The sequence below is a fragment of the Rhineura floridana genome, chromosome 4 (assembly GCF_030035675.1).
Source record: "Rhineura floridana isolate rRhiFlo1 chromosome 4, rRhiFlo1.hap2, whole genome shotgun sequence".
Lineage (NCBI taxonomy): Eukaryota > Metazoa > Chordata > Lepidosauria > Squamata > Rhineuridae > Rhineura > Rhineura floridana.
The window spans coordinates 93,265,085-93,291,963 of NC_084483.1; the positions used below are offsets into that span (position 1 = coordinate 93,265,085).

Genomic DNA, 26,879 nt, shown 5'->3' on the forward strand with positions numbered 1-26,879 from the left:
CCGGTGTGAGTGATAGTCCATATGCAAGACCGGAAAACAACACCCCCTCTTGATTTCAGCATCCAACATCCAGTACATTCAGCGGGGGTGGGGGGGGTGGGGCGCGGCAAACAAACCCCTTCAAGTCGCGACTAACAGGGAAGTTCTCTTCAGAAGCCAACAACAAAGGCATTAAGATGTAAATACTGCTGATGATCCTTTAGGCACATTTCTTGAGACAGGAGTGTTGAAATTGTTCATGACTTTCTGATTTATTTGTTTCTTTGTTCTCTGCTGCTGTCTCTGAGTTGCACTTGGTTGTGGAAGTAATGCATTCTTGCTGAGCAGTTCCGTAGCAATCCACTGCCGTACAGGGTCCATGTCTACTGGGAAGGGGATTGGAGAGCCACTGCACAACACATGTGCAAACAGACATGCAAACACCCCACAGTTGGAAGAGTCCTTTTGAACTGGTATGTCAAGAGGTGCATGAATGATCCACTCGGACTTCCGGGAAGGGTGACTTCGCTTGTGCCTGCTTTTGAGACGGACTCCCGCCTCAAAAGAAGCTTATTCAGATATAAATCAGTCAGAACATTTTTTTTTGACTGATGAAATTTCTCCCGGGCAGGGAGAAACGTAGAGATCAACCTCAAAAGCCTGTTTTTGTTGGGAGGACTGGATTTCATTAATTTATGAGAAAAGGTCCAGCCAGCAATGCCGGACGGACTTCCGAACAAGCTCTATCTGATTAATGCGATACGTTTATCTTTTCTTCAAAGAGAAAACGGACTAACAGGCAAGCACCCTTCTTTCTATTATTTTTTTTACTTGGTTTAAATTGTTGCAGCAAAAAGAGATTTGTCAAATGAATCAGCTTTAAAGAACTTCTGGGTGAGCTATAACTCTTCTCTGTTATTCATGAAATTAACAGCTTATCTCTGTTTCTATTGCAAAAAGCTGTCCTGGAAGTGCATTCTAAAGATATAAACAGAAGAGGGATTTCTATTCCGAGGAACATTATATTGTCTGGGACTATTCTCTTTTTGGTCTATTTTATTTTGACGAATCTACTTCTTCACGACACCACTAACTGTTTTGATGCTGGGAACTAAATTTGTTTTGTATTCTTGAACATAGAGAGATAAGGCAGGCTGCTCTGTTTATACTGTGATGTCATCAAGCCTGGAATATTAACCCAATTGTTGCTGAAATAAGAAGTGGTTCTTCTTTATTTTTGTTTTGTTTTGTTTTCGTGGTTTTAAAAATGGCAATCAAGAAAGTGGCTGAGAATCTGGAAGTAATTATGTTTCAGAAAATAATGGATGAGATTGAGATAACGAAACAAACCCTGCGACAGGGCAGTAAGGAGCTGAAAATTGAACTGAGCAAAATGACGCAGGAGCTTAAAGAAATAGGGGATCCTGTGAGAGAGGAGAATGAGATCAGAGATGAGAAAAGAAAAAATAAAGGGAAGATACAAGCCCTGGAGATTGGAACAAATGTGGAATTGGAAAAAGATCTGGAGTTTATGGATATTAGAAATAAAATCTACTGTTTGGAATTTAACGTTATCTCTGAAGAAATTAATGAAGATATTAGAGATAAAGTTATCAATGGCTTGGATAATCTTCTGGACTGGAATGACATGATGGAGCTTGATATAGAGAAAATCTATGGAATTAACTGCAGCCATGTGACAATGGAAAAACTCTCAAGAGATGAGCCAGTGCATTTTGTAAAAAAGAAGAACACAGATATGACTTTACAACAATATTTCAGCAACTTATTCAGAATTGATGGCAAGAAAATATTTGGGATAGAGGAAATTCCCATCAGACTCTTATTATATGACTATGGCTATGACAGCAAGATTATTATGGAATACTGATAATGGAAGATTGGACACTGAAATTACTGGACTTAACAGGACTATTGAAGATGGAAGATGGAATTAATATGGATAATGGAATAATGGCTATTGAAATTATTGGACCTAACAGATTTTGATGAGATGGATTAATCGATATGTTTATTTGGACTATGGTTATGACAATAAGATTATTATTATTATTAACGAGATGGATTAATCGACATGTTTATTTGGAGAAAAATTGATAGATATATTTCTTAAAGAATTGAAACCTCTCTTTGACTTTTTGTGGAAAGAATAAAGTAATGTTTATGCGATTTGATGATTAATTAAGATAACTACTGGAGGAAAGTGATTTTATAATATAATTTAAGAGACAGGATTGTTATATATTGTAGACCTACAACTGATTTGATCTGCGACAAATGGGAAGTCAACATTTTATTTTTTTGTTTAATCATTTTTGTTTTGTTTTGTTTTTTGTCTTTGAATGTTTTATGATTTTGTTTTGTATGTTTTATGAAAATTTGAATAAAAATTATTGTAAAAAAAAAAATGAATGATCCACTCTGACCAATTCATTGCTGAAGCTGACTGCATCTCTATAAATGTTTGCAGCATGTTGGTGTACTTGGTGGAGATGCCATGTCTGGAATCAAGATACAGAATAATTTTCCACTTGAAGAACATAATCATTAGTACCCAATGAGAACTGTGTACATTGGTGGGGATGAGCCAGATGTCCTTCATCACAACATCCAAGTTTGTGCCAAAGTTATGAACACTTGTTGTGTATCCCTGTAATTCCATGAAATGCATAATAAATGGGCTGAAGACACACACGTCAACATCTGCACTTATCACAGTCTCTAGATTTGTTCTAGTAATTAGGAATCCCTCAATTACAGTGTCAACTAGCCAGTTTTGATTCAGAAGAGACTTCATGTCATCTGCATTGATGTAGACCCTTTGTATGGTTGAATTTCTCATGTGTGGATAGCATGTTATAGGTTCCCATGGAACATGTTCTTTTTTCCCCATCAGCTTTCCTTGAGTAGGTTTTTGAGGGGTACTTGAAAAATAGGGGGCTTCCTGCTCAAGATCAAAGGCAAAGGATGATAATTGCCTTTCCTTGCTAGCAGCTTGATTTTCATTTTTCTCTTGGGAGGCATCAGTTGTAGTATAACCGTGCATCAGAAGGGAATCTGATGCAGCCAATATGGTTAACTCATCTTTTTGTCTAGGTTTCTTTCTTCCAGATTTTCCTTTTCGTCCACTCATCCTCAATTTCTTCAGAGAATACATTAACTTTTTCCGATGAAGATTTTTTCCTACAGACATCTGTGCTGCCATAATACGGTAGCATGTCCTGGAACTGTTGCAAGAACATGTTTCTTTTGGAAATAATTTCACCACATACTCCTTCTCACGTAATCCTCTGATAAGGAAACAGCCAGACTGTGCTTGTAAGAATATGCGGTTTTGCTTATTGCATGCATCCCATGTAGTCATGTTGGACTGGTGAATTTGGTGGGTCTGGCTCGCTGGGAAGTCACCGTTCCGGGCTGTTTCATTCCATTTCGGAGGGCATTTTGGTTGTTAAAGGGTTAATAAAAATCCTTTCTGAATGGTTTTTGTTCCTAAATGTTATTCTCAAGTGTCTCTAACACATCCCAGTGTTTTTGGCATCAATTTCTTTTATAAAGGGCCCGTTCCGGCCTGTTCCATTCCGTTCCGGCTTTTACACCGTCCTGGAAATTGCCTCTACATTTTGCCTTCTGGATCCACAAGGATAGCTCGGAATCCATTCCGTTCTGACTTTTACACCATCCCACAATTTCCTGCCCATTTTGTGAGAAATCAGCCTGCTCCCTCCTTCCATTGTTCTTAGCCAATGAGGGACACCACACCTACCCTGGGAAAATGGAGATTTTTTGCCTGCCTGCCTGCTACTTATGCAGAATCTAGGCAGTTTAGAAAACTGCACATGCTCACTTGATCAACATGTGCAGCTGCACCCCTTATCTGTAGACTTTCTGATTGAGTCAGCAAGGAGAAGCAACCTCCATCTCAATTGCCTCTGTGTCCCAGGGTATGTGTCTTAAGTGGTGAATGCAGTGGGAGTGCGTGCCTGCCATCCTGGAGGATGAGAAAAAAGTGGTTTGAATCAACCAAACACTCCCTCCCTTGAACAAATACAAGCTATAAAAGCAAACCTCTCTGTAGAAAAGGCTGAGATATTAATATTTGCTTTTTTTAGCCCTGCACCCAACCTGTTAATTGGTGCTTACTCCCAAGTAAAGTTGCATTGGAATGTAGCCTCACTTACCCTGTTGCCCAATAGAGCCTCTGTTCAGCAATTAAGAAAAGGCTAAAAAGTATTTTTAATACATATTCTCCTTCAAAATGACTAGCATGCTATATATATTCATTCAATGCAGTGTGTATGTGTGTGGGGTAACCTTTCCCTCCCTTAAGACCAATAGAAATGGATCCCTCCCCCTTATGACTAAGAGGAATGGGACAAGTGTCCTGTCTAATGCTAGCACAGTTTGCCAGGTCTCTAGAATTCACTGCATTTTTTTATTTTATTTGTTTAAAAAGAGGTGTCATTACTCAAGTCTCCATCAAGTTCCAGCCTTTATCATAGAAGGTTGTGTTTCCCCTCTCCCTGATGTGGTATGTGAGGATGAGTGTGCTAAAGACACTTCTCACATGTTCAGACACTACTGTCTTTAGATAAGATGACTGACTGAACTGATAATATTGAAAACTTGATTTCTATGTGTGTTACAATTTGTAGTGGTGTATTCATTTCACATTTCCTAACTGTTGGTACAGGCAACCTCTCCGTCCCAATATTGCTTTTAATTGATGCTTTGCTGGCTTTTTGTTTTATGCTGGAGTTTTATACCACTGCATTGACTTGTTTTATGTTTGTTTCTGTTTTGTGTTTTATTACATTTTTACATTGATTGTGTATTTTTATTGTTTTTATTATATCTGTAAGTTGCCCTGAGCTCTGTTTTTAACAGTGAAAGGGCAGAATAGAAATCCTCTTAATAAATAAATATTCCATAGTGTTGGAAACTAGAGTCTAGGCATTTAACACTGAAAATGTGTTTCTTTTTTTTTAATTCCTCACATCCTCCCCCAGTTTTTGGTGGTCATTACTAGGCACAGAAACAAAACAACTGAACAATGCAACCTTTGATATGCTTAATCTGCACAATCAGCAAATAATGTGCATGATATGCAAATGGCATGCCTGTCCGGATTTGTGGAACTGGAATATGGCAACCCTATCCACTGCTGTTGTCCTTGGGTTGTGGAATAGCAGCTGACCAGAAGTGGCTAACCAAGTGGGGAGGAGCCACATTAGCTTCCCAGCTGTGATGTCGCTACCACTTACCGGTGGTGCTGGGCGAAACCATAGCAACCTTCCTCCAACCTTGCCCCTCCCCCTCCAAGTGAACGGTAGTGATGCTACTTCCAGGAAGATAGTATTGCAGTTCCACCCCACCAGCTTCTACAGCTGAGTTCACTCCCAAGTGCCACTGATTCATAGGTTGCCTAAATGGCATGGAGGAAGGTTACTTCCCATGACATTCCAGAACATTTCATGGAAGTGATCACATGTGGAGTGACAGATGTGGTTACTTCCCATGCCAGTGATGCCTCATCTACTGTTCAGGTAGGCATTGGGCCTTACAATAATTAGATTCCAATCTGAGGAAGGGCTACACAGATCAAAGAGTGAAAATTCAGGTTTGACCACCAGTTATGGGGAGTGGTTTCTTGCTTCTCATTACTGCTCTCCTGGGTCTTAAAGTCAGTAGGATCCTGAGCCTGACTCTATCCCTGTCGGCTGGAAGAAAGAAACAGCTAGTTGTCAACAAATACCTGACCTAGTGTGGTATTCAACTTACTCAGAGTAGATCCATTTAAATTAATTAGCCTAAGTTAATCATGTCCATTAACTTCATTGGGTCTCCTCTGAGTAGGACTAGGGTTGAATACCCTGCTATTCCAATTACCTGAAGAAAGAATATGGAAACTGTCATCATCCCATTAAGTTTTGTTGAGTGAGAAGTGAGAGGCCTACACTACCATCTCAGATGAGAAATCCCCAGCCAGGGAGTACATAACCACCAGCTCCAGAAAGAACCATCAACAACCTAAGAGAACTGTGGCTACTTAAGGGCTGTTTGCCCTAAGGGAACACGGAATCTGGGAGGCCCCAGGCCAGGAAGCTAGTGCCATCAGCTCTTGAAGTTGGCCAGAGAAAATTTTGTACAATTTGTTTATCCCAATATTTTGAATTATAAACCACTTTGGAGGCTAGACTGAAAGTCATATATAAATGCAGTACATAAATAAATCTTTCTGACTCTCATTTAGCAGACAGACTAGACCAGTGATTCTCCTCTCACACTTGGTCCAGCAATTCTCCTCTCACACTTGGTCCAGCGAGTGTCTTTATATGAAAGAAACTATTTGCCCCTCCCTAAAGAAGGTGCGTATTCAATGCCATCCTCATCTGTCCTGCTAGCCTGGGATAGGCAAACTAGTAAAGAAACATCCACATGGCTATAATTTTGTTAGATTGGCTGTGTTATTTCAGCACTTTTGATATAGCCAGATGCCACACCCGAAATGGCTGTTTATTGACACCTGTAACCTTCAGGATATGAAGGGCTTATCGAAATATGAGTATGTCCCATCAGCCCCCAGTACAGGCAGAGAAATACAGGTCATACAGCAAATAGGTCACAAATGGCATAGACAACAAGAAATTGTTGCGCTCCAAAAGGGCCTGTGAGCCTTACTATGGCATGGTCAAGTCTACTGTCCTTCCTCTCCCATGCTGCTCTGCTGCCTGCTTCCAGGCTGCAGTGATTCAAGCCAAAAACCTCTGTGTGGCATGAATTGCTGCATATGTGCTGTAGTGTGCAGCAGAGTGAGATTTGACTTGTGGCTTACTTACCACAAAGTGTAGCCATCTCGGCCACATATCCGCCACATCCCTTTGTTTTGACCTTTCTGGAGATTGTAGTTTTACAGATCTGTCCTTTCGGTAACCCAAAGCAGAATCCAGTTAAAACTTCAATGCAAATAATTAGTTAAGAGGGGCACAAGATGTACATGCAGACTACCCCTCCCACCACATACACGCAGCTGAAGAAAACACTTCTACATTTTGCTAAAAACTTACATGAGATCAATATATTTTTCTTTCTCTTCACATATAATACTGCAGTGTTGTTCATGCAGCATTAATATACTTCTCTTGTTTATATCTCTTGAGGCTTGGGATGTGAAGCGGGTCATTTCTTTGAAAAATGAAATTGCTGTACTTTGGACTGAAGACATAACTTCCCACATAATGTGGCCATTCTAGAAAAATGACAGTTTGCTGATTGTGCCTTATATGCTCTTTTTTTTTTTTACTTTAAAAGCTTTTTTTTAAAAAAAGAGATGCGGAAATGTAAGACAGTTTCTGCTCCAGGTCTATCAGTGGTTACTGTTTACTTTTTTTCTCATTTTCCAAGAACTGCACTGTGAGGGATGCTTGAGGTCATTTTATTTATTTATTATTTGCCTCAAGAGTGGCCTAGGACTGCCTCTTTGAATCAAGACTCTTATTTTAGATGCAGAAGCTGCTTGCAACCCAGAGCTCCTCTATTAATAATTCTCTTCTTCTCTCCTGTGTTTCTGGGGACTGCTGGAGCCCTCAGATCTTTGGCATATCCTGTGCCATTTTTTAAATTCAAAATGCTTCTTCCATTCATTCCATGGTAGTTCCCTCTATACTTTTTATTCTGTCAGAAGCTGACACTGTTTCATATAGTCTGATGGCTTACGGCGCAAATGGAAGGGAAAGGAGCTGGCTTTACATCTGTATAGATTATATCTCCATCCCTATAGAAATGAAAACTCCAGATTTTTCTCTGTAAATTTTAACCTGTACTTCTCTGTTCATTTTTTCTGTTATGCTGAGCAAAGGTATAAATAGCTTAGTAGCAGCAGCAGCAGTAGAAGTAGTAATATGGGTTGTAGATCACTGTTACTCTCAGTGTAGACCCACTGAAATTAATGGTCCTAAGTTAATTGTGTTTATTAATTTCAGTGGAGCCACTGCAAGTAGGAATAACATTGGATACAACCCTGTGTATGCAGAACTAAGTGCTCAAACACAACACATACTTATTTCAGGTATTTTACAACAACCCCATAAAGTATGCAATATTTTTGTCCCTGTATTATCATATCACAAACATACGTTGGATAATGGAACGGAGCAAGGAATTTCAGAAGGAAATCACCCTGTGCTTTATAGATTACAGCAAAGCCTTTGACTGTGTAGATCATGAAAAACTATGGAATGCTTTAAAAGAAATGGGGGTGCCACAGCATCTGATTGTCCTGATGCGCAACCTATACTCTGGACAAGAGACTGCTGTAAGGACAGAATATGGAGAAACCGATTGGTTCCCCATCGGAAAGGGTGTGAGACGGGTGTATTTTATCACCCTATTTGTTTAATCTGTACACAGAACATATCATACGGAAAGCAGGATTGGACCAAGATGAAGGAGGTGTGAAAACTGGAGGGAGAAATATCAATAATTTAAGATATACAGACGATACCATACTATTAGCAGAAAACAGTAATGATTTGAAAAGAATGCTAAAGAAAATTAAAGAGGAAAGCAGAAATGCAGGACTACAGCTGAACGTCAAAAAGACTAAAGTAATGACAACAGAAGATTTATGTAACTTTAAAGTTGACAATGAAGACATTGAACTTGTCAAGGATTATCAATACCTCATCAACCAAAATGGAGACAATAGTCAAGAAATCAGAAGAAGGGTAGGACTGGAGAGGGTAGCTATGTGAGAACTAGAAAAGGTCCTCAACTGCAAAGATGTATCACTGAACACCAAAGTCAGGATCATTCAGACCATGATATTCCCGATCTCTAGGTATGGATGTGAACGTTGGACAGTGAAAAAAGCGGATAAGAGAAAAATCAACTCATTTGAAATGTGGTGTTGGAGGAGAGCTTTGCACATACCATGGACTGCAAAAAAGACAAATAATTGGATGTTAGAACATATTAAACCAGAACTATCACTAGAAGTTAAAATGATGAAACTAAGATTGAAACTGAGATTATCATACTTTGGACACATCATGAGACTACCTGATTCACTAGAAAAGACAATAATGCTGGGAAAAACAGAAGGGAGTAGAAAAAGAGAAAGGCCAAACAAGAGATGGATTTATTCCATAAAGGAAGCCACAGACCTGAACTTACAAGATCTGAACAGGGTGGTTCATGACAGATGCTCTTGGAGGTCACTGATTCATAGGGTCGCCATAAGTCGTAATCAACTTGAAGGCACATAAAAACAACAATGAAAGACAGAAGGCTGATGATCACTTGATTAAAAAATGACCAAAGCTAGTCCATGGTCTTAACTGCTATGCTATATTAACAATTAAGTTTTACTCATGGAAATGTGAAGTGCGTTGTCAAAGGGTTCTGGCTGAAGCCATTTTTAACAAAGTAATTAAACTACTGAAGGGGAAGAAACCCCAGTAATCATTACAAGCGTACACAGAGCCATCTACTGCTGACATCTCTAACTAGGCTCCTTATTCTACAGCGTGGTCTTGATGAAGTGTCAGTGATCTGTTCTCAGGAGCTCCAGTTTTTTTGGCTTTTTAATCATTTCCGTGGAGCCCATAAAATTTCATTGAGGCTAATTTGTTGAATAGGTTTTGTATGGTTGATCAGTGTATAGAGCAGCCTTTCCCAACCAGTGTGCCTCCAGATGTTGTTGGACCACAACTCCCATCAGCCTCAGCCAGCATTGCCAATGGTCAGGAAAGATGGGAATTGTGGTCCAACAACATCTGGAGGCACACTGGTTGGGAAAGGCTGGTATAGAGTATGGAAAGAATCCCAGCTGCGACCATCTTCATCGGGCTGACTAGTGACCACAAGGACGACTTGTGGCAATTTGTTTCTCTAACTGGACCTTTCTTCCATGTATTTGGTCTTGGCACAGTATGGTTTGAATTGCATGGTAGGTTGTGCTTTGGGAGGATGATAGATCCATGTCCTTGCCCTGGGGAAGGAGCTTTTTGTTCCTTATCAACTTGACCTTACTATCCAGAGCCTCATTTGCACTCCTGTTTTTGTTTGTTTTGTCCTTTCCTATTTTTCCTCCTGTGACTTCAGTCATTTTTCTCCTGCCTTTTCTGTTGATGCAACCTCTTGCAGGGCATCACATGCTTGCTTTTTGGTGCTGTGTTATGAGAAATGACTCTTACCTTTTTATTTCTGTCTGAGATATTGTCAGGCCCAGGATGTGACTCAGGAACCAGACCAACGATTGTAGTTAATTCGTGTTTTATTAGGGTAATGTCCAAACAAAGACTGCGTTTTCTCATGAAGCAATACAGGGATACAGGTCCTGCGGCATTGGGAGAAAGTTGACAGAGCAAGGGACTTCTTCCCGCCTGTTCTTTAAGAAGGGGCCAAACGGGCGCGCAATCTTTCGCTCCTCCTTAACTGCCCCTCAGGTACTGCCCGCCTTCCCCCCCTTCTCTCCTGTCTTTTCAGCTGTCTGCGTGTGCGCGGTGAGGGGGGAAGCATCACCCCCTCCTCTTCTGAAGTTTCCGATTCCAGGATGGGGGATAGGGGAGGGGCTGATGGTAAACTGCCTCCCCGCTTTTCGGCTGTGAGCAGCCCTCCCTCTTCCCCCTCTTGCTCTGAGCCTGAAAGAGGGGGAGGCGTGAGAATGTCCAGGGAGGGCTCAGGCTCCCCATTGCTAAGCGACCTTATCACTGGCAGTTCCTCTATTTCGTCTTCGCTCCAAAGGGGGGAAGTTCCTCCCCCTTCCCTCTGCCATCCATCCGAATACTCTTCTCCCAACTCTCCGGGATCCAGCTCCCCGGGATTGGGACCCCAGCTCTGCCTTCCGACACCATCCCCCCTCCCAGGCTGTGCCCCCCTCCCCTTGTCTGGCTTGGGACGTTGGGGAAAACATTGATGGAAAAGTTTTACCAATTCTGGAGCATGCACATCAGCTGCATCTTCCCATGATCTGTCAGCCACCCCATAGCCTTTCCAGTGAATCAAGTACTGCAGCTTGTGGCGTCTGATCCTGGAATCTAAGATCTCCTCAACTTCAAACTCAAGCTGCTCATTTAGCAGGAGTGGAGCTCCGGGAGGTTCCTCCGGCCGTAACTCACTGGGAGGGGCGGCTTTCGTTAAGAGGGATCGATGGAACACAGGATGTATTTTAAACGTGTCAGGCAGCTTCAGTCAGTACGCCACGGGATTGATTTGAGTTTCTATTTCGAAAGGACCCACCCTCTTGTCTTGTAATTTTCTACATTTGCCCGGCATCTGGAGGAAGCGGGTGGACAGCCATACCTGGTCTCCCGGTTGAAGGGGGGGGGCCTCCTTCCTGTGCAGGTCAGCAACTCGCTTGTACTCTGTTTTGGCTTCGTTTAACTGCTGTTTCAGTGTCTGTTGCGCCGCTTGCAATTCCTTAAGGAAGTTCTCAGCTGCCGGTACCAGCATTCCTTCTGAGCTGCTTGGAAAGACTTTAGGATGGAATCCATAATTAGCGAAGAACGGGGTTTGTTGAGTGCTGGAGTGCAGAGAATTGTTGTAGGCAAACTCTGCAAAATGCAAATATGATACCCAGTCAGTCTGTTGATAGGACACATAACTTCGTAAATATCTTTCCAAAACGGCGTTCAAGCGTTCCGTCTGCCCATCTGTCTGGGGGTGATGGGTGGAGGAGAGTTTTAATTCCGTCTGCAACTGTTTCCACATTGCTCTCCAAAATTTGGCTGTGAACTGAGTTCCTCGGTCTGAGACTACGCTGTTTGGCAATCCATGCAGCCGGTAGACTTCTTTGATGAATAACTTGGCCGTTTCTTTAGCCTCTAAGGCCCCTGCACAAGGAAGAAAGTGTGCCATTTTGGTAAGTAGATCCACCACTACTAAGATGGCTGTCATTCCTTGGGACTTGGGTAGATCAGTTATAAAATCCATGGAGAGGTCCTTCCAGGGTTCGTGTGGGACAGGCAACGGTTGTAACAGTCCTGCTGGTGTCCCTGTTTGTGTTTTTGTCCGCAGACAGACAGAGCAGGACTTTACATAACTCTCAATATCCCGACGCATTTTAGGCCACCAGAAGTCCTTGGCCATGTTCTGAATGGTCTTGTAAATCCCAAAGTGTCCTGCTGTGATGGAATCATGACACTGGCGTAGGATTCTGAGCCTTAATTCCCCTTCTGGCACATATCTGGCGGTTTTGAACCATAACAGTCCATTTGTCCAGTGAAAGGTTACTTCTGAGTCTTGACCTTGTCCTGTCTCCTGCTGATATTTTAGCATGTCTGCATCTTCTTGTTGTGCCTTTTTGAGTTCCTCTTCCCATGAAGGCTGGCATACTCCCAACGTTAATTTCTGTGGCGGGATTACGTACTGAGGCTGGTCCTCGGATTCACTTTCTTTGTATTGTGGCTGTCTGGATAAGGCATCCGCTCTCTGGTTTTTGGCTTGGGCATGGTAAGTAATCTGGAAGTTAAACCTAGTGAAGAACTGGGACCATCTTATCTGTCTCTGGTTCAGCTTTCTGGCTGTTTGGAGGCTTTCAAGATTCTTGTGGTCGGAGCGCACTTCAATTCGATGAGAGGTCCCCTCTAGGTATTGTCTCCAGTTTTCAAAAGAGTCCTTGATGGCCAGCAGCTCCTTCTCCCAAACTGTGTAGTTCTTCTCTGCAGGCTTTAACTTCCGAGAGAAGTACGCACAGGGGTGCAGCTCCTTCCCTTCTTGGTCTAATTGTAGCAGGACCCCCCCGATGGCAAAATCTGAAGCATCTGCTTCCACTACGAAAGGGTGGTTCAGATCAGCAAAGCGCAGAATGGGCTCAGTAGCAAACCTTCTCTTCAGCTCCTCAAAGGCCTCGGTGGCGTTCTCTGTCCATTGAAACTTCTTCTTCCCCCTTAAACAGTCAGTCAGAGGAGCTGTTAATTTGGAAAACCCTGGAATGAACTTTCTGTAATAATTGGCAAACCCCAAAAACCGTTGTACATCCTTTTTGGTGACAGGTTGGCCCCAGTCCAATATGCAGCTTACTTTCCCTGGGTCCATCTCCACACCTTCCGCTGAGATTCGATATCCAAGGAAGTCTAGAGACTTGAGGTCAAATCCACATTTCTCTAATTTAGCATACAGGTGATTTTCTCTCAGTCTCTTCAACACCGTCTTCACATGCTGGTCGTGGTCTTCCTGGTTCTTTGAGAACACCAGGATATCATCTAAGTAACAGATTACATACGTGTCCAACAAGTCTCTAAACACGTCGTTCATGAATTTTTGAAAAATTCCTGGCCTTCCACAAAGCCCGAACGGCATGACCAGGTATTCATACTGTCCGTAAGCGGTCAAGAATCCTGTTTTCCATTCATCTCCCTCCTTCATTCTGATCAGATTGTACGCTCCTCTCAAATCCAACTTCGTGAAGATTTTTGGAGAGCGCAGTCGGTCCAGCAACTCTGAGATCAGGGGCAGCGGGTAGCTGTTGGGGATGGTGATCTGGTTCAATGCACGATAGTCGTTACAGGGTCTGAGTTCCCCCCCTTCTTTTTCACAAACAATAGTGGCGCTCCAGCAGGGGATTGTGAGGGGCGTATGAATCCTCGCCTCAGGTTTTTATCCAGGAATTCCTTCAGGGCCTCCCTCTCATTCTCTGTGAGAGAGTAGATTCTCCCTGATGGGATGCTGGCTCCTGGCACTAGATCAATCGCACAGTCGTAAGGGCGGTGGGGGGGTAAAGTCTCTGCCTCTTTTTCATCAAACACATCTTTGAATTCTTCATACTTTGGCGGCAGGGTCACTTGCTCGATCTCTTGCACTGCCCCCGCTAAGGTGTTCTTGATTCCTTCAGGTTGACAGTTCTCCTGGCAATACTGTGAGGTGAACCACACCACCGCCTCCTTCCAACTTATTTTGGGTTCATGCTTTGCTAGCCAGGGCATTCCCAGAATCACCTCAAAGTTCGAGAGATCTGACACGTATAGCGAAATGAACTCTTCGTGCCCAGGGATTTGAAGTTTCACTTCCTCCGTGGCTTGTGTCACCCCTCCTGACTTCAGGGGTCTCCCATCGATAGTCTCCACAGCTAGGGGAGCGTTCAGTTTCCACTGGGAAATTCCATGATGCTTGACTAACTTTGCATCAATAAAATTTGTGGAGGCTCCACTGTCAATTAAGGCAGTGGAATTAAACACCACTCCTCTGGAAGTTGTAATCCGAATAGGCAAGACCAACACCCCCTTTGAGGGAGGTTGGATCGTTGGGGGGCCTTTATACAACGCTGCCCCCAGTCCACCAGCCTGCACGTGGACTGGGTGTTCTAGTTTCCCGACGGCTTGGCTTTCCCCCCTTTCAGTCCACAGTCTCTGGCCACATGGCCCAGCTTTGAACAATAAAAGCATAAACGTTCCCGGCGTCGCCTTTCCTTTTCTTCTTCCGACAGTCTTGGCCTAGCCCCTCCCTGTCCCTCAGTTGCATTACCTGCCATCCCTGTAGTGGGAAGGGTCTTGCTGCGGGATGCCGAGGCTGAGTATCTCGGGACCTCCTGCTTCCTTTCCAGGTGCCTTCCTTCCATCCGGTGATCTATCTGTAGGCATAGCCGGATGAGCCCTGGTAGGTCAGCGGGGGGGAGGTCCTGGCCAACTCATCCAGGATTTCAGCATTTAATCCACTCCGGTACATAAACATCAGGGCGGCGTCATTGTAACCAGTTTCCTGGGACAGAATTTTAAAAGCGTTAGTGTACTCGGAAACAGTCCCTTTAGCTTGCTTCAGAGCGCCTAGTTGCCGCGCTACTGTTTCAGCCCTTTGCGGGTCTTGAAACATCTCGGTCATCTCCTGTATAAATCCTCTGTACCTTCCTAAGACAGTATCCTTTCTCACGAGATACGGAGTCACCCATTTTGCAGCTTCTCCCTCCAGGAGGCTAATCACGAAAGCTACTTTAGCCCCATCGTCTGGAAATTCCATGTGCCTGACATCCAGATATAACTCACATTGAGCCATGAAGGTTGCCAACTGATCACTTTGTCCCACGTATTTTGGGGGCAATCCAATGGGAACCTTTACTACGGCAGCTGGAGGGGCTGTTCGCATCTGGTCTATCGTGGCCTTCAAGGTTTGATTATCCGTCTTCAGCGCCTTGACTGCTGCTAGCAGGGCTTGAACATCCGTCTGCAAATCAGCTACCTTAGTCCTCAGAAGTTCCACTTCTTCCGTCTCAGAAGTGGGGTTCGTCCCCCCCGCTGCTCCCTTTGACATCTTGTCCCAGTCAAGTGAAGAGAGCGTTGAGGGTGATTTAGGTGGCTCTGTCAAGCTGTCAGGCCCAGGATGTGACTCAGGAACCAGACCAACGATTGTAGTTAATTCGTGTTTTATTAGGGTAATGTCCAAACAAAGACTGCGTTTTCTCATGAAGCAATACAGGGATACAGGTCCTGCGGCATTGGGAGAAAGTTGACAGAGCAAGGGACTTCTTCCCGCCTGTTCTTTAAGAAGGGGCCAAACGGGCGCGCAATCTTTCGCTCCTCCTTAACTGCCCCTCAGGTACTGCCCACCTTCCCCCCCTTCTCTCCTGTCTTTTCAGCTGTCTGCGTGTGCGCGGTGAGGGGGGAAGCATCACCCCCTCCTCTTCTGAAGTTTCCGATTCCAGGATGGGGGATAGGGGAGGGGCTGATGGTAAACTGCCTCCCCACTTTTTGGCTGTGAGCAGCCCTCCCTCTTCCCCCTCTTGCTCTGAGCCTGAAAGAGGGGGAGGCGTGAGAATGTCCAGGGAGGGCTCAGGCTCCCTGTTGCTAAGCGACCTTATCACTGGCAGTTCCTCTATTTCGTCTTCGCTCCAAAGGGGGGAAGTTCCTCCCCCTTCCCTCTGCCATCCATCTGAATACTCTTCTCCCAACTCTCCGGGATCCAGCTCCCCGGGATTGGGACCCCAGCTCTGCCTTCCGACAGATATGGCATCTAACCTGATGAATAGCCAAAAACAAATGAACATTTATTATTTCCATTCTCTGTTACAGGGCAAATTATTTTTCAAGAAATATAACAATTAGGATAGCCTTGGATCCAAATCTCTGTTTTTAGGATAGCTTCGTCACTTCCAGATATGAATGGAAGGATCTGTCATTTTCAGTTCTCTCAGTTCCTCATTTTTCCAATCTTAAATTAAGTTCTCCACATTTCTGCAGCAATTTGTAATCTTTTTATTTTAAGAACTCATGAAAATTGTTCAGCTGTTTTGTATGCAGTTTTGACTAATGTCCGCACGCTTGCAAGCTATTTCTCCTAATATAATGCATTTTGTATGTTATTTTCACTAATTATTCATTTTTATGCGCAGGTTTCCCTAATATATGAATTTTTGTAAGTATTGTTTGGTTGAGGAACTGCATCACACAATTCGGATAAGTGTGAGTTTTGAAGGATAGCTGTGCTTCGTTCTCATATTGTTTTGGACAGTGCAGATTTGATAGACTTGGTTTTAAATGCAAATGGAATCAAATTTTCCCCATCCCTATTCTCAGATGATCTGTTTGGTGAGCATTCATTCTGGTTTGTTTGAGGGGAGGTTCAAGCAATTGCTGTCCCACACTTTCCAGTGCATTTCCTTGATACTTTCCTCACCACTTTTTTTAAAAAGAAGAAGAAGCAGGTTTGTGGGGCAAGAGCTACAAATTCACTTTAATTGCACAATCTAAATTTGCCAGGATGTGATTGAATCCCACCTGGAAAATAATAACAGTCTGGAAATAGTCCCAATCCCTTATCCAGAGAAAAATGGAAAATGGAAATGGACTGCCTTCAAGTCGATTCCGACTTATGGCGACCCTATGAATAGGGTTTTCATGGTAAGCGGTATCTTGAAGATACAGATTGCCTGCATCTCTCAAAGTCTACGTTCACTTTTATGCTACTTGGCTGCATGAAGCTAGCATCTGTTGGCTATCATCCATAAATTGCTTCTATCTTGGGGTTCATCTGGACATCCAGATTCATAGTGAAATAGCTGATGTAAGACTTGAATAGGTTACAAATAGGTCTGCACAAAAGCTCCTACTTTCTAAGGGCCAGACTTCAAAATAGTTATCATAGAACACAAGAAGACCAGAGGTTGATGTGTGTGTATCTGTGGGTTGTATCCAATGGGTCGTCAGTTTCTTCTCCATCCCCAGCCCTCCAGAGATGATTTTGGGGTACATGGGGCGGGTTGGAGAGGATGTGTACAGGCGTCTATTGCTCGAGCAGAACTACAGTGTTGGATACAGCCCTGTATCAGGGAAACAACACAGACAGGGTGAATAGATTCAAGATGGGTTCCATCTTGCTAATGCTTCACTTCTTAATTTAATTTGTTGCCTGCTACCATTCAACTTCCTAGGGAGATTCTTAGGTTACAATTTTCACAGTAGTACTAATAGTAGTAGTAGTAGTATATTGTTGTTGTTGTTGTTGTCCTTTCTTGGTTATATTTGAAGACCTTCCTCTTTCAACAAGCCTTTTAAGTTGAGACCTTATCCCAGTCTGCACCTGTGTTGGAACTGCTTTTTAGTATGTTTTTAAACCTTCTTTATATATATATATATATATATATATATATATATATATGTTTTTAACCTTTTTTTAAAAAAGATGCTTTGAAAGCTTTTTTTAAAGGAATGTTTTTAAAGATGTTTAATTTTAATTTTAAAGTATTTTAAAGTCTGTTTTTATGATGTTTGTGTTTTTAGTGCTTTTGTTTGCTGCCCTGTGCTCCTGCTGGGAGGAACGGTGGGATATAAAGCAAATAATAAATAAATAAAATAAATATTTGCAGTCAAAATTCACATGCTGTATCTTCACCTGACTATCCACATTACATATTGGATAAAAGTACAAAAGAAAACCCACAAATATTTCAGTCCCATCATGTACATACTACTTCCTGTGGCTTACAAAACTGTTCTTAATCTCTTCTACTCCTGTGTTCCTCTAGCTCTGTGTACACACATACTCACACAGTGCTGTTATCCAGACATGATCTCAGTCCTAAAATTATGCTTCCAGAACTTTTTTTTTTAAACACTCCTGAGTTCTTGTTGAAGCAGGAGGAGGAATAACCCTGTGTTGTCATTTGCTCCACGATTGAAATTGTCAGAATCTTCTTAATGGTGATAATACTGATAAAAGCGGTGCTATTATTAAGAAGCAGACACTTTTCCAAAGGTCCTGACCACATTTACAAGTAGTCATTGGAGGGCCAGTTTTAACAGCATTGTTACACCCAGCAAATTCAGTTGTGGCGCTTCTGCTGGCTTAAGGAGGAGACTTGCCTGTGCTGCAATCTTGCCCTTGGGCATATTCACCATATCTCTTCTAGTGTAAGTATTTCTATCAGTTTCCTTCTGTTCTGGCTCTTTATGCGTTGAGATAAAGCCTACATTCAGAGTGATATGGACCTCAGTGCTTTTCTAAAGTTGTTCTTCTCTCTCTGTCTTTTTCTTTCTTGCAGCTCCTAGATTGTTTTGTGATTCCAGTTGTGATATTACTGTCTTGGTTCTTCCTGCTGGTACGGTACAAGGCAGTGCACTTCATTGGCATTGTGGTCTGCATACTGGGGATGGGCTGCATGGCAGGAGCAGATGTCCTTGTTGGAAGGCAGCAAGGAGCAGGTGAGGATTTGCATACATGTTTCCATGCAGGAGAAAATGCAGTGACTGTGGTTGTTCTCCAGTGATCAGAAAAATTCAGAATATCCCCCCCCCCGAAAGCAGCAGACTTGAGAAAATAATGGATTTCCTTGTGACCACAGAACTACTTTGGGAAGGGGATTTCATAAAGGGAGAGCCGATATGAGCCCTATCCATTTTGATTTTAATTCAGCTCCTTGTCTGGTGTATGTATGTGTCTGCACATGTACAGGGAAAGGAATCCAACCCAAATGGAGCACTGAGGCTGTTAAAAGGATGTATTAAGTAAGGTCTCAACAAAGCCCTTATGTACGCCTATGCAACATATGAGGAGAATAACGCTTGGTTTTTAAAAATTACAATATTTATTTATTTTAATTCAGAAAATGTTACAATAGTACATATAGTCAACAGCATATTAATTTCCATGAAAACATAAACATAGAAATCTCAGCAAAATTAAATAATAAGAACAACCAGCCAAGTGTAGACATACCGGAGAACTAGGGAAGGAGGAGTCCATGGACAGTACATTGCATAATAGAGTCATATAACAATTAGCTCAATATCCCTTTACTATTAAGAAAAGAAATGAGGAAGAAAGAAAGGAGGGAGTGTATGTGGCCAGAGGGCCCCTGTGAGAACCTGAAGAATAATTTTAAAGTAACCAGATCCATTTAAACCGCTGCTGGCGGTGATTGCCTATGTTCTTTTTCATTTACAAAAGTAACAAAATCATACCAAATGGAAATAAATTTATGTCTCTTGTTTTGGCCTCTCAAAACTTTCAATTTGGAGGTTAATGTCTCCAAGGTAGCTGTCTCCAATACTAATTTATACAAATACATCAGATCCGCACCTGCTAGATCCCTCCAAAACCTTGCCAATAGTAAACCTCACTGCCATAATATGACTGGTTAATTTTTTGGGGAGAATATCCTTTTGAAAATTCCTTGGTCCATGTATAGCCCCCACACAGATAGCATGTGCTTGCCAATATGCAGTGGCTACATACTGGTCTGCGCATGTGGTAGTGAGCATTTAAACTGTATGCTCCATGTACAGTGCATGTAAGGGCTTCCTGCAACCTGTGCAGCAGATAAGTAATGATTAAATTTCTAAGTAAATTGGCAAGAAATCAGGAATCATTGCTCTTTTTAATTGATTGGGGTATGTCCTAGTCGTATTTATGTGAAAGGATCATAGCAAACATTTTGAATTCTTAAGGAGAAAGAATGTTGCCAATTCTTAACAAGAAAGAATGTTGCCAAAAGATTTTCCATCTTTTTTTTAAGGTAACACAAACAACTCCTTTAAAGTCCTGTTTAACGTAACATAATAAAAACGGTAGTATTGTAACTAGATAACTGCTGAGTACAATATATGGAAAAGTTCTATACTTGTGTTATTTCAGCTGCCAGTGGGAGACTGATATTTGAATGGTACCCCATACTTTAGAAGGCCCTCCCTATTGATAGAAATTTAGCACACCATCCTTGTCTCTGGTGCATATGCTCAGTGAGTGCTTGGGGGGGAAGCAGATTGTTTTATTGTGTGATTGTGGACTGATGTAGTGATATATACTCTAGGGACTGATCACATTCTAAAACTGTTCATGGACCATACCACTTCAGATTGGGGACTGCATGATTGAATACTCTCCAGTGCAAGAAAATCCTACACAGAGAAAAATAGTATGCTAGAGAGAAAAATAGAGTTTTTGTTCTAACATCTTTTTTAAAAAAAATGTACAGAAGGTTTGTTTTTGTTTTTTATGTGGTGGAGCATTCAACCATGTGATCATGCATCTGCAATCTGAAGTGGGCAGTCAAGCCGTCATTTTACACATCAGCATTCTGGTCTCACACAGTGATGAGAGACTGAATACGCACTTGCAGGCCCTGACTCCTGCTTTCCACATGTTGAAGGGTGAAGGTCTGCAGCAGTGAGCCCCCATGATTTAGAACTCTGATCATGGAGGGTTCTAAATTGCGTAGAGGGCAATTGCCCCTCAACATATGGAGGGTGGTGGAACCGGACAATGGGAACACCACAGTGGGGGTGGGGCCAGCAAGTGTGTCACTACTCTCCCCTCACATGATTCTAATCATGTGATGACCAGAAGTCCAAACATGGCTTTCGTAAGCTGCTTCTCAAATCCACACATGCCTTTTAATTACTTGATGACTTGTTCCAGGTTACAATAGGAACAAAAGAAGCTGAGCGAGGCCATTGGCCCATCTAGCTCACTATTGTCTGCACTGGCTAGCAGCAGTTCTCCAGGGTTTCAGATGGGGGTGTCTCCTAGCACCAGTTGAAGAAGCTGGGGGTTGAATCTGGGACCTTCTGCATGCAACACAGATGCTCTACCATTGAGGCATAGCATTATTTCTCAAATAAGTGAACAAAGGAAGTTCATGGTTACTCTGCCTCTTCTCCCCCGTAGACAGCAGTGGCCCTCTAAAAGCCTTTTCTGTACAATGTGGGATGAGGTAGTACAGGGACTTCAGGTGGGGGGAGAAATTGGCCAAAACTGGGCAGAGGTTTGGGCAAATTCCCCTTCCTTAGCAGCCCCCACATCCCATCCAACATTGTTCAGAAGGGCCACCTAATACTCGAGAGACTTTTCAAGGGACAAAGTCAGCTGCAGGGGAGAGGAGGGGATGGGAAACTGTCCTTCTGTGAACTTCCTTCTGTTCACTTATCTTAACAGCCATTGTGTTGGAAGATGTTACAATAGTTCTGTCTCTTATGTTGAATTGGAGGTATCTTTCCTACATGTGCAATCAGCATGTATGCAGAGGACAGGTGTAAAAGTATTTCCAAAAGTGTAAAGAGAGTTCGTAAAGGAGAACTTCTGGACTGTTTTACATATGTAATCTTTGTGCTCCTAGGAGAAAATAAACTTATAGGGGACCTTCTAGTACTAGGCGGAGCCACTCTCTATGGCATCTCCAATGTTTGCGAAGAGTACATCGTACGGAACCTGAGTCGGGTGGAGTTCCTAGGCATGATTGGACTCTTTGGTTCCTTCTTCAGTGGAATTCAGCTGTGAGTAAGGAAAGGCAGTAGCCTGCTACTATTAAAACAAAACCAGCAAGCCCCATGGCTGCCCCTGCCCCTGCTTCTCTTTGTTTCATTATCTCTCAGACATGTGTGCCTTAATCTGAATTGCAGAGGTTGAATGGCCAAACCCCCCTACCACTTCATCCTTTCATCTGCCACTATCTATGCATTCTCAATAAAATACTCACTGATGAAAAAGAAACGCTTAAAATTTGCAGCTGCCAAGGTATGATTTGAATGTGTGCCACCACACTCCGTTGTAAAAACCCAGGGGCAAATGAGCTGTTATATTCAGTCATTCCATTTTTACCCTGCCTGTCCTCCAGGGTGCTCATCGTCATGACAGCAGCCCTGTGAGATCATTTAAGCTGAGAGACACTGACTGGCCCAAAATCACTTAGGGAGCTCCATGGCTGATGAGTGGGTATTTGAACCAGGCTCTCCCATTCACACCATACATTTAAAGCACATTTATACCATTTTTTAAGAGTCGTGGCTTTCCCTGAAAAATCCTGAGAACTGTAGTGTTCCCTTCACACAGCTACAATTCCCAGCACCCTTAACCTACAGTTCCTAGGATTCTTTGGAGAAAAACCATGTGCTTTAAATAAATGGTGTGGATGTCTGACACTCTCACACAACACCATGCTAGCTTGTCCTGTTCTTTTGCTGACTGGTTTGGGTTGGTTGGTTGGTTGGTTTAAATGACAAGCAATCTTTGGATACTGTGAAAGGGAGCAGAAGAATGGAGGAGAGTTGTGATTTACCCTTTTTCATATGATCATTTTTCAAAATAATCTTCTGGCTGCCCCCTTCCCCTCTGATGGACAATATACAGGCAACCATGTGTAACATCTAGTTTAGCCCTTTAGAAATAAAGGATAACCAAATAATATTCTAAACTGTGTATACTGATTTTTAAAGCCTTTTTTGAGTATTAAGGATGTTATTGGTAATGAACAGAGTATCCAAAATGTAATACAAGATAGTGCTGGGGGCCCCAGGTCAGAAGGCACTCACTGAGCTACTGAGGAAGAACAAAGGACAAGTACGAGTAGCGCTGTGACTAATGACACAGCTGGGTCAAAACTAAAAGGAAGCCCAGAGGCTGATGTGCACAGATGCGAAAGGAGAGTCCGGAGTTGGAATGTGAGAAGCATGAACCAGGGGAATTTAGAAATTGTCAAGCAAGAAATGGAATGTATCAACATTACAATACTTGGCGTGAGTGAATTAAAATGGACGGGAATGGGACATTTTCAATCAGGCAGCTACAAAATATTTTATGCAGGAAATGAGCAATTAAGAAGAAATGGGGTTGCTTTAATAGTGAGAAGTGATGCAGCAAAAACAATTAAGAGCTATAACACAAGGTCTGAGCGAGTTACATCAATGAGATTTAATAGGAAACCTATTAACATAACCATTATCCAAGTCTGCGCTCCAACGGCAAATGCAGAAGAAGAGGAATTGGGGAGGATTTACGCAGAAGTACAGGAAGAAATTGATCACACACCAAAACAAGATGTGCTGATAATCATGGGGGACTGGAATGCAAAAGTAGAGAACAGAGAAGAACTAGGAATTGTGGGGAAATGGGGCTTAGGAGATAGAAATGAAGCAGGAGAAAGACTTATCGAATTCTGTGAAGCCAATAATTTTTTTCTCGCAAACACATTTTTTGAGCAACCGAAAAGATGACTGTACAATATAGGAATCAAATTGATTATATAATTGGTAACAGAAGATGGAGAATTTCCATACTTTCTGCAAAAACAAGACCAGGAGCAGACTGTGGTACAGATGACGAACTGGTCATATCGAAAAGCTAAAGAAGAACAAAGTCATCATAATGACAAAATGAAATTTAAATAACATCCAAGAAGAAGATAAAGATCAAATAAGGAACATATTTGAGGTTTTAAACTTAGTTGACAGAGAACCAGAAGACCTATGGAGTGAAGTCAGAGACATTATCATTTTTGTTATGTTCCTTCAAGTCAATTACGATTTGTGGGGACCCTATGAATCAGTGACTTCCAATAGCATCTGTTGTGAACCACCCTGTCCAGATCTTGTAAGTTCAGCTCTGTGGCTTCCTTTATGGAATAAATCCATCTCTTGTTTGGCCTTCCTCTTTTTCTACTTCCTTCTGTTTTTCCCAGCATTATTGTCTTTTCTAGTGAATCATGTCTTCTCATGATGTGTCCAAAGTATGATAACCTCAGTTTCATCATTAGCTTCTAGTGACAGTTCTGGTTTAATTTGTTCTAACACAGTCTTTTTCGCAGTCCATGGTATGTGCAAAGCTCTCCTCCAACACCACATTTCAAATGAGTTGATTTTTCTCTTATCCCCTTTTTTCACTCTCCAACGTTCACATCCATACCTAGAGATCGGGAATATCATGGTCTGAATGATCCTGACTTTAGTGTTCAGTGATACATCTTTGCATTTGAGGACCTTTTCTAGTTCTCTCATAGCTGCCCTCCCCAGTCCTAGCCTTCTTCTGATTTCTTGACTATTGTCTCCATTTTGGTTAACAACTGTGCCAAGGTGTTGATAATCCATACCTCTTGTTAAAAAGAGAGAAAGACCTCAATGGATGACTGAAGAAACTCTTAAAATGGTTAAAGAGAACAAAAGCAAAAGGAGACAGAAACACGGTTAGAACCCTAAATGCAACAATTCAGCAACTAATACATTGGGACAAAGAGAGCTATTACAATGGTTATTGTATAGTAATAGAAGAGGACAACAAAACAGGTAGAACAAGAGCCCTATTCCAAAATATTAGAGAAATTAAAGGGAAATTTAAACCAAGGGTAGAGATGTTGAATAATCATCAGGGTAACACACTGACTGACCGAGAGGAAATAAAAGGAAGATGGTAGCAATACTCTGAAGAACTCTATAAAAGAGATGCAAGGATGACGGATTCATTCATGGAGGAACCGTATGATGAAGAACCAGAAATTTTAGAATGTGAGGTGAAAGCTGCTCTTAAAATACCTGCAAGAAACAAATCACGAGGAACAGATGGCATACTAGTGGAGTTGCTATAAGCAACTGAGATGGAATCTGTCCAAATTGTCAACAAATATGGAAAACTAAACAGTGGCCCACAGACTGGAAGAGCTCAATATACATCCCAGCTCCAAACAAAGGGGATCCCAGGGAATGCAGTAATTATCAAACTATTGCCTTAACATCCCATGCAAGTAAAGTAATGCTCAAGATTCTACAACAAAGGCTCTTACCATATATGGAGCGAGAAATGCCAGACATCCAAGCTGGATTTAGAAAGCGAAGAGGCAGCAGAGATCATATCGCAAACATACGTTGAATAATGGAACGGAGCAAGGAATTTCAGAAGGAAATCACCCTGTGCTTTATAGATTACAGCAAAGCCTTTGATTTTGTAGATCATGAAAAACTATGGAATGCCTTAAAAGAAATGGGGGTGCCATAGCATTTGATTGTTCTGATGTGCAACCTATATCTGGACAAGAGCTACAGCAAGGACAGAATATGGAGAAACCAATTTGTTCCCAATTGGAAAGGGTGTGAGACAGAGGTGAATTTTATCACCCTACTTGTTTAATCTATACCCAGAACATATCATATGAAAGCGGGATTGGACCAAGATGAAGGAGGTGTGAAAATTGGAGGGAGAAATATCAATAATTTAAGATATGTAGACGATACCATACTACTAGCAGAAACCAGTAATGATTTGAAATGAATGCTGATAAAAGTTAAAGAGGAAAGCACAAAAGCAGGACTACAGCTGAATGTCAAGATGACTAAAGTAATGACAACAGAACATTTATGTAACTTTAAAGCTGACAATGAGGACATTGAACTTGTCAAGGATTGTCAATACCTTGGCACAATCATTAACCAAAATGGAGACAATAGTCAAGAAATCAGTAGAAGCCTAGGACTAGAGAGGGCAGCTATGCGAGAACTAGAAAAGGTCCTCAACTGCAAAGATGTATCACTGAACACTAAAGTCAGGATCATTCAGACCATGGTATTCCCGATCTCTATGTATGGATGTGAACGTTGGAGAGTGAAAAAAGGGGATAAGAGAAAAATCAACTCATTTGAAATGTGGTGTTGGAGGAGAGGTTTGCAGATACCATGGACTGTGAAAAAAATAAATAATTGGATGTTAGAACAAATTAAACCAGAACTGTCACTAGAAGCTAAAATGATGAAACTGAGGTTATCATACTTTGGACACATCATGAGAAGACATGATTCACTAGAAAAGACAATAATGCTGGGAAAAACAGAAGGAAGTAGAAAAAGAGGAAGGCCAAACAAGAGATGGATTGATTCCATAAAGGAAGCCACAGAGCTGAACTTACAAGATCTGGACAGGGTGGTTCACGACAGATGCTATTGGAGGTCGCTGATTCATAGGGTCCCCATAAGTCGTAATTGACTTGAAGGCACGTAACAACAATAACAACTGGTAATTTATTTTTATTTTTATTTAAAAAAAACATTTTGGACTGCCAGACACAAGCTTCTGTATTATCTACACATTTGCAACATCAGTTCTTTTGTTTTCTAAGGCTGGACAGGTTTTACACACAGTATGACTCTCGATTGCCAGTGTTTCTTTTGCTCGCTCTCAAGCCTCTGTTGGTCAGTGCTAATATTTCAGCTTAACGGATTTCAGTCATGCTGTAAATCAGCACTCTGCAAATCTCAGCTGGCTCACAAGCAGCAGTACTGTGCATGTACAGCCCCAAAGGGGATGTCATGCTGTGCTTTTCCTGTCAAGCTGAAGAAATAACATTTTCTGTGGAAAACAAAATTGGGCCCAAGTTTTGGAAAATAAAATACACAAAGGAGCAATCCCCAACCTTGGAACTGATTCAGACATGCAGAAAAGCAATTTGGTATATAGACATTAGTGAGCTGTGCCACGTAAGAGTCAGGCAGGAGAGGCACATTGTAGAATGCTTCTTCACATTAAGAGAAATTCCCTCTGTAGGAAAAGCTAGCACACTAGACTTGTTCTGAAGGAGTTGTACTGGCTGCCCACCAGGCCAAGGTGCTTGTACTACCACAGACTAGTAGAAGCAAATGCTAAATACTAGGGCTGTACACTGGATTCAGCAGAGGCCAGAGTCAAATCAGGCCTTTTAG

At 42.1% G+C, this 26,879-nt stretch overlaps 1 protein-coding gene across 1 annotated transcript in view; it reads left to right on the forward strand.

Annotated features, from left to right (window-relative positions):
- Nucleotides 1-26,879, forward strand: part of SLC35F1 (solute carrier family 35 member F1) — a 341,749-nt gene that overhangs the window by 289,065 nt on the left and 25,805 nt on the right. The window contains exons 4-5 of the mRNA XM_061623697.1: nt 18,470-18,629; nt 21,542-21,698. Coding sequence (XP_061479681.1) covers nt 18,470-18,629; nt 21,542-21,698 — 317 coding nt within the window. The remainder of the gene's footprint in view (nt 1-18,469; nt 18,630-21,541; nt 21,699-26,879) is intronic.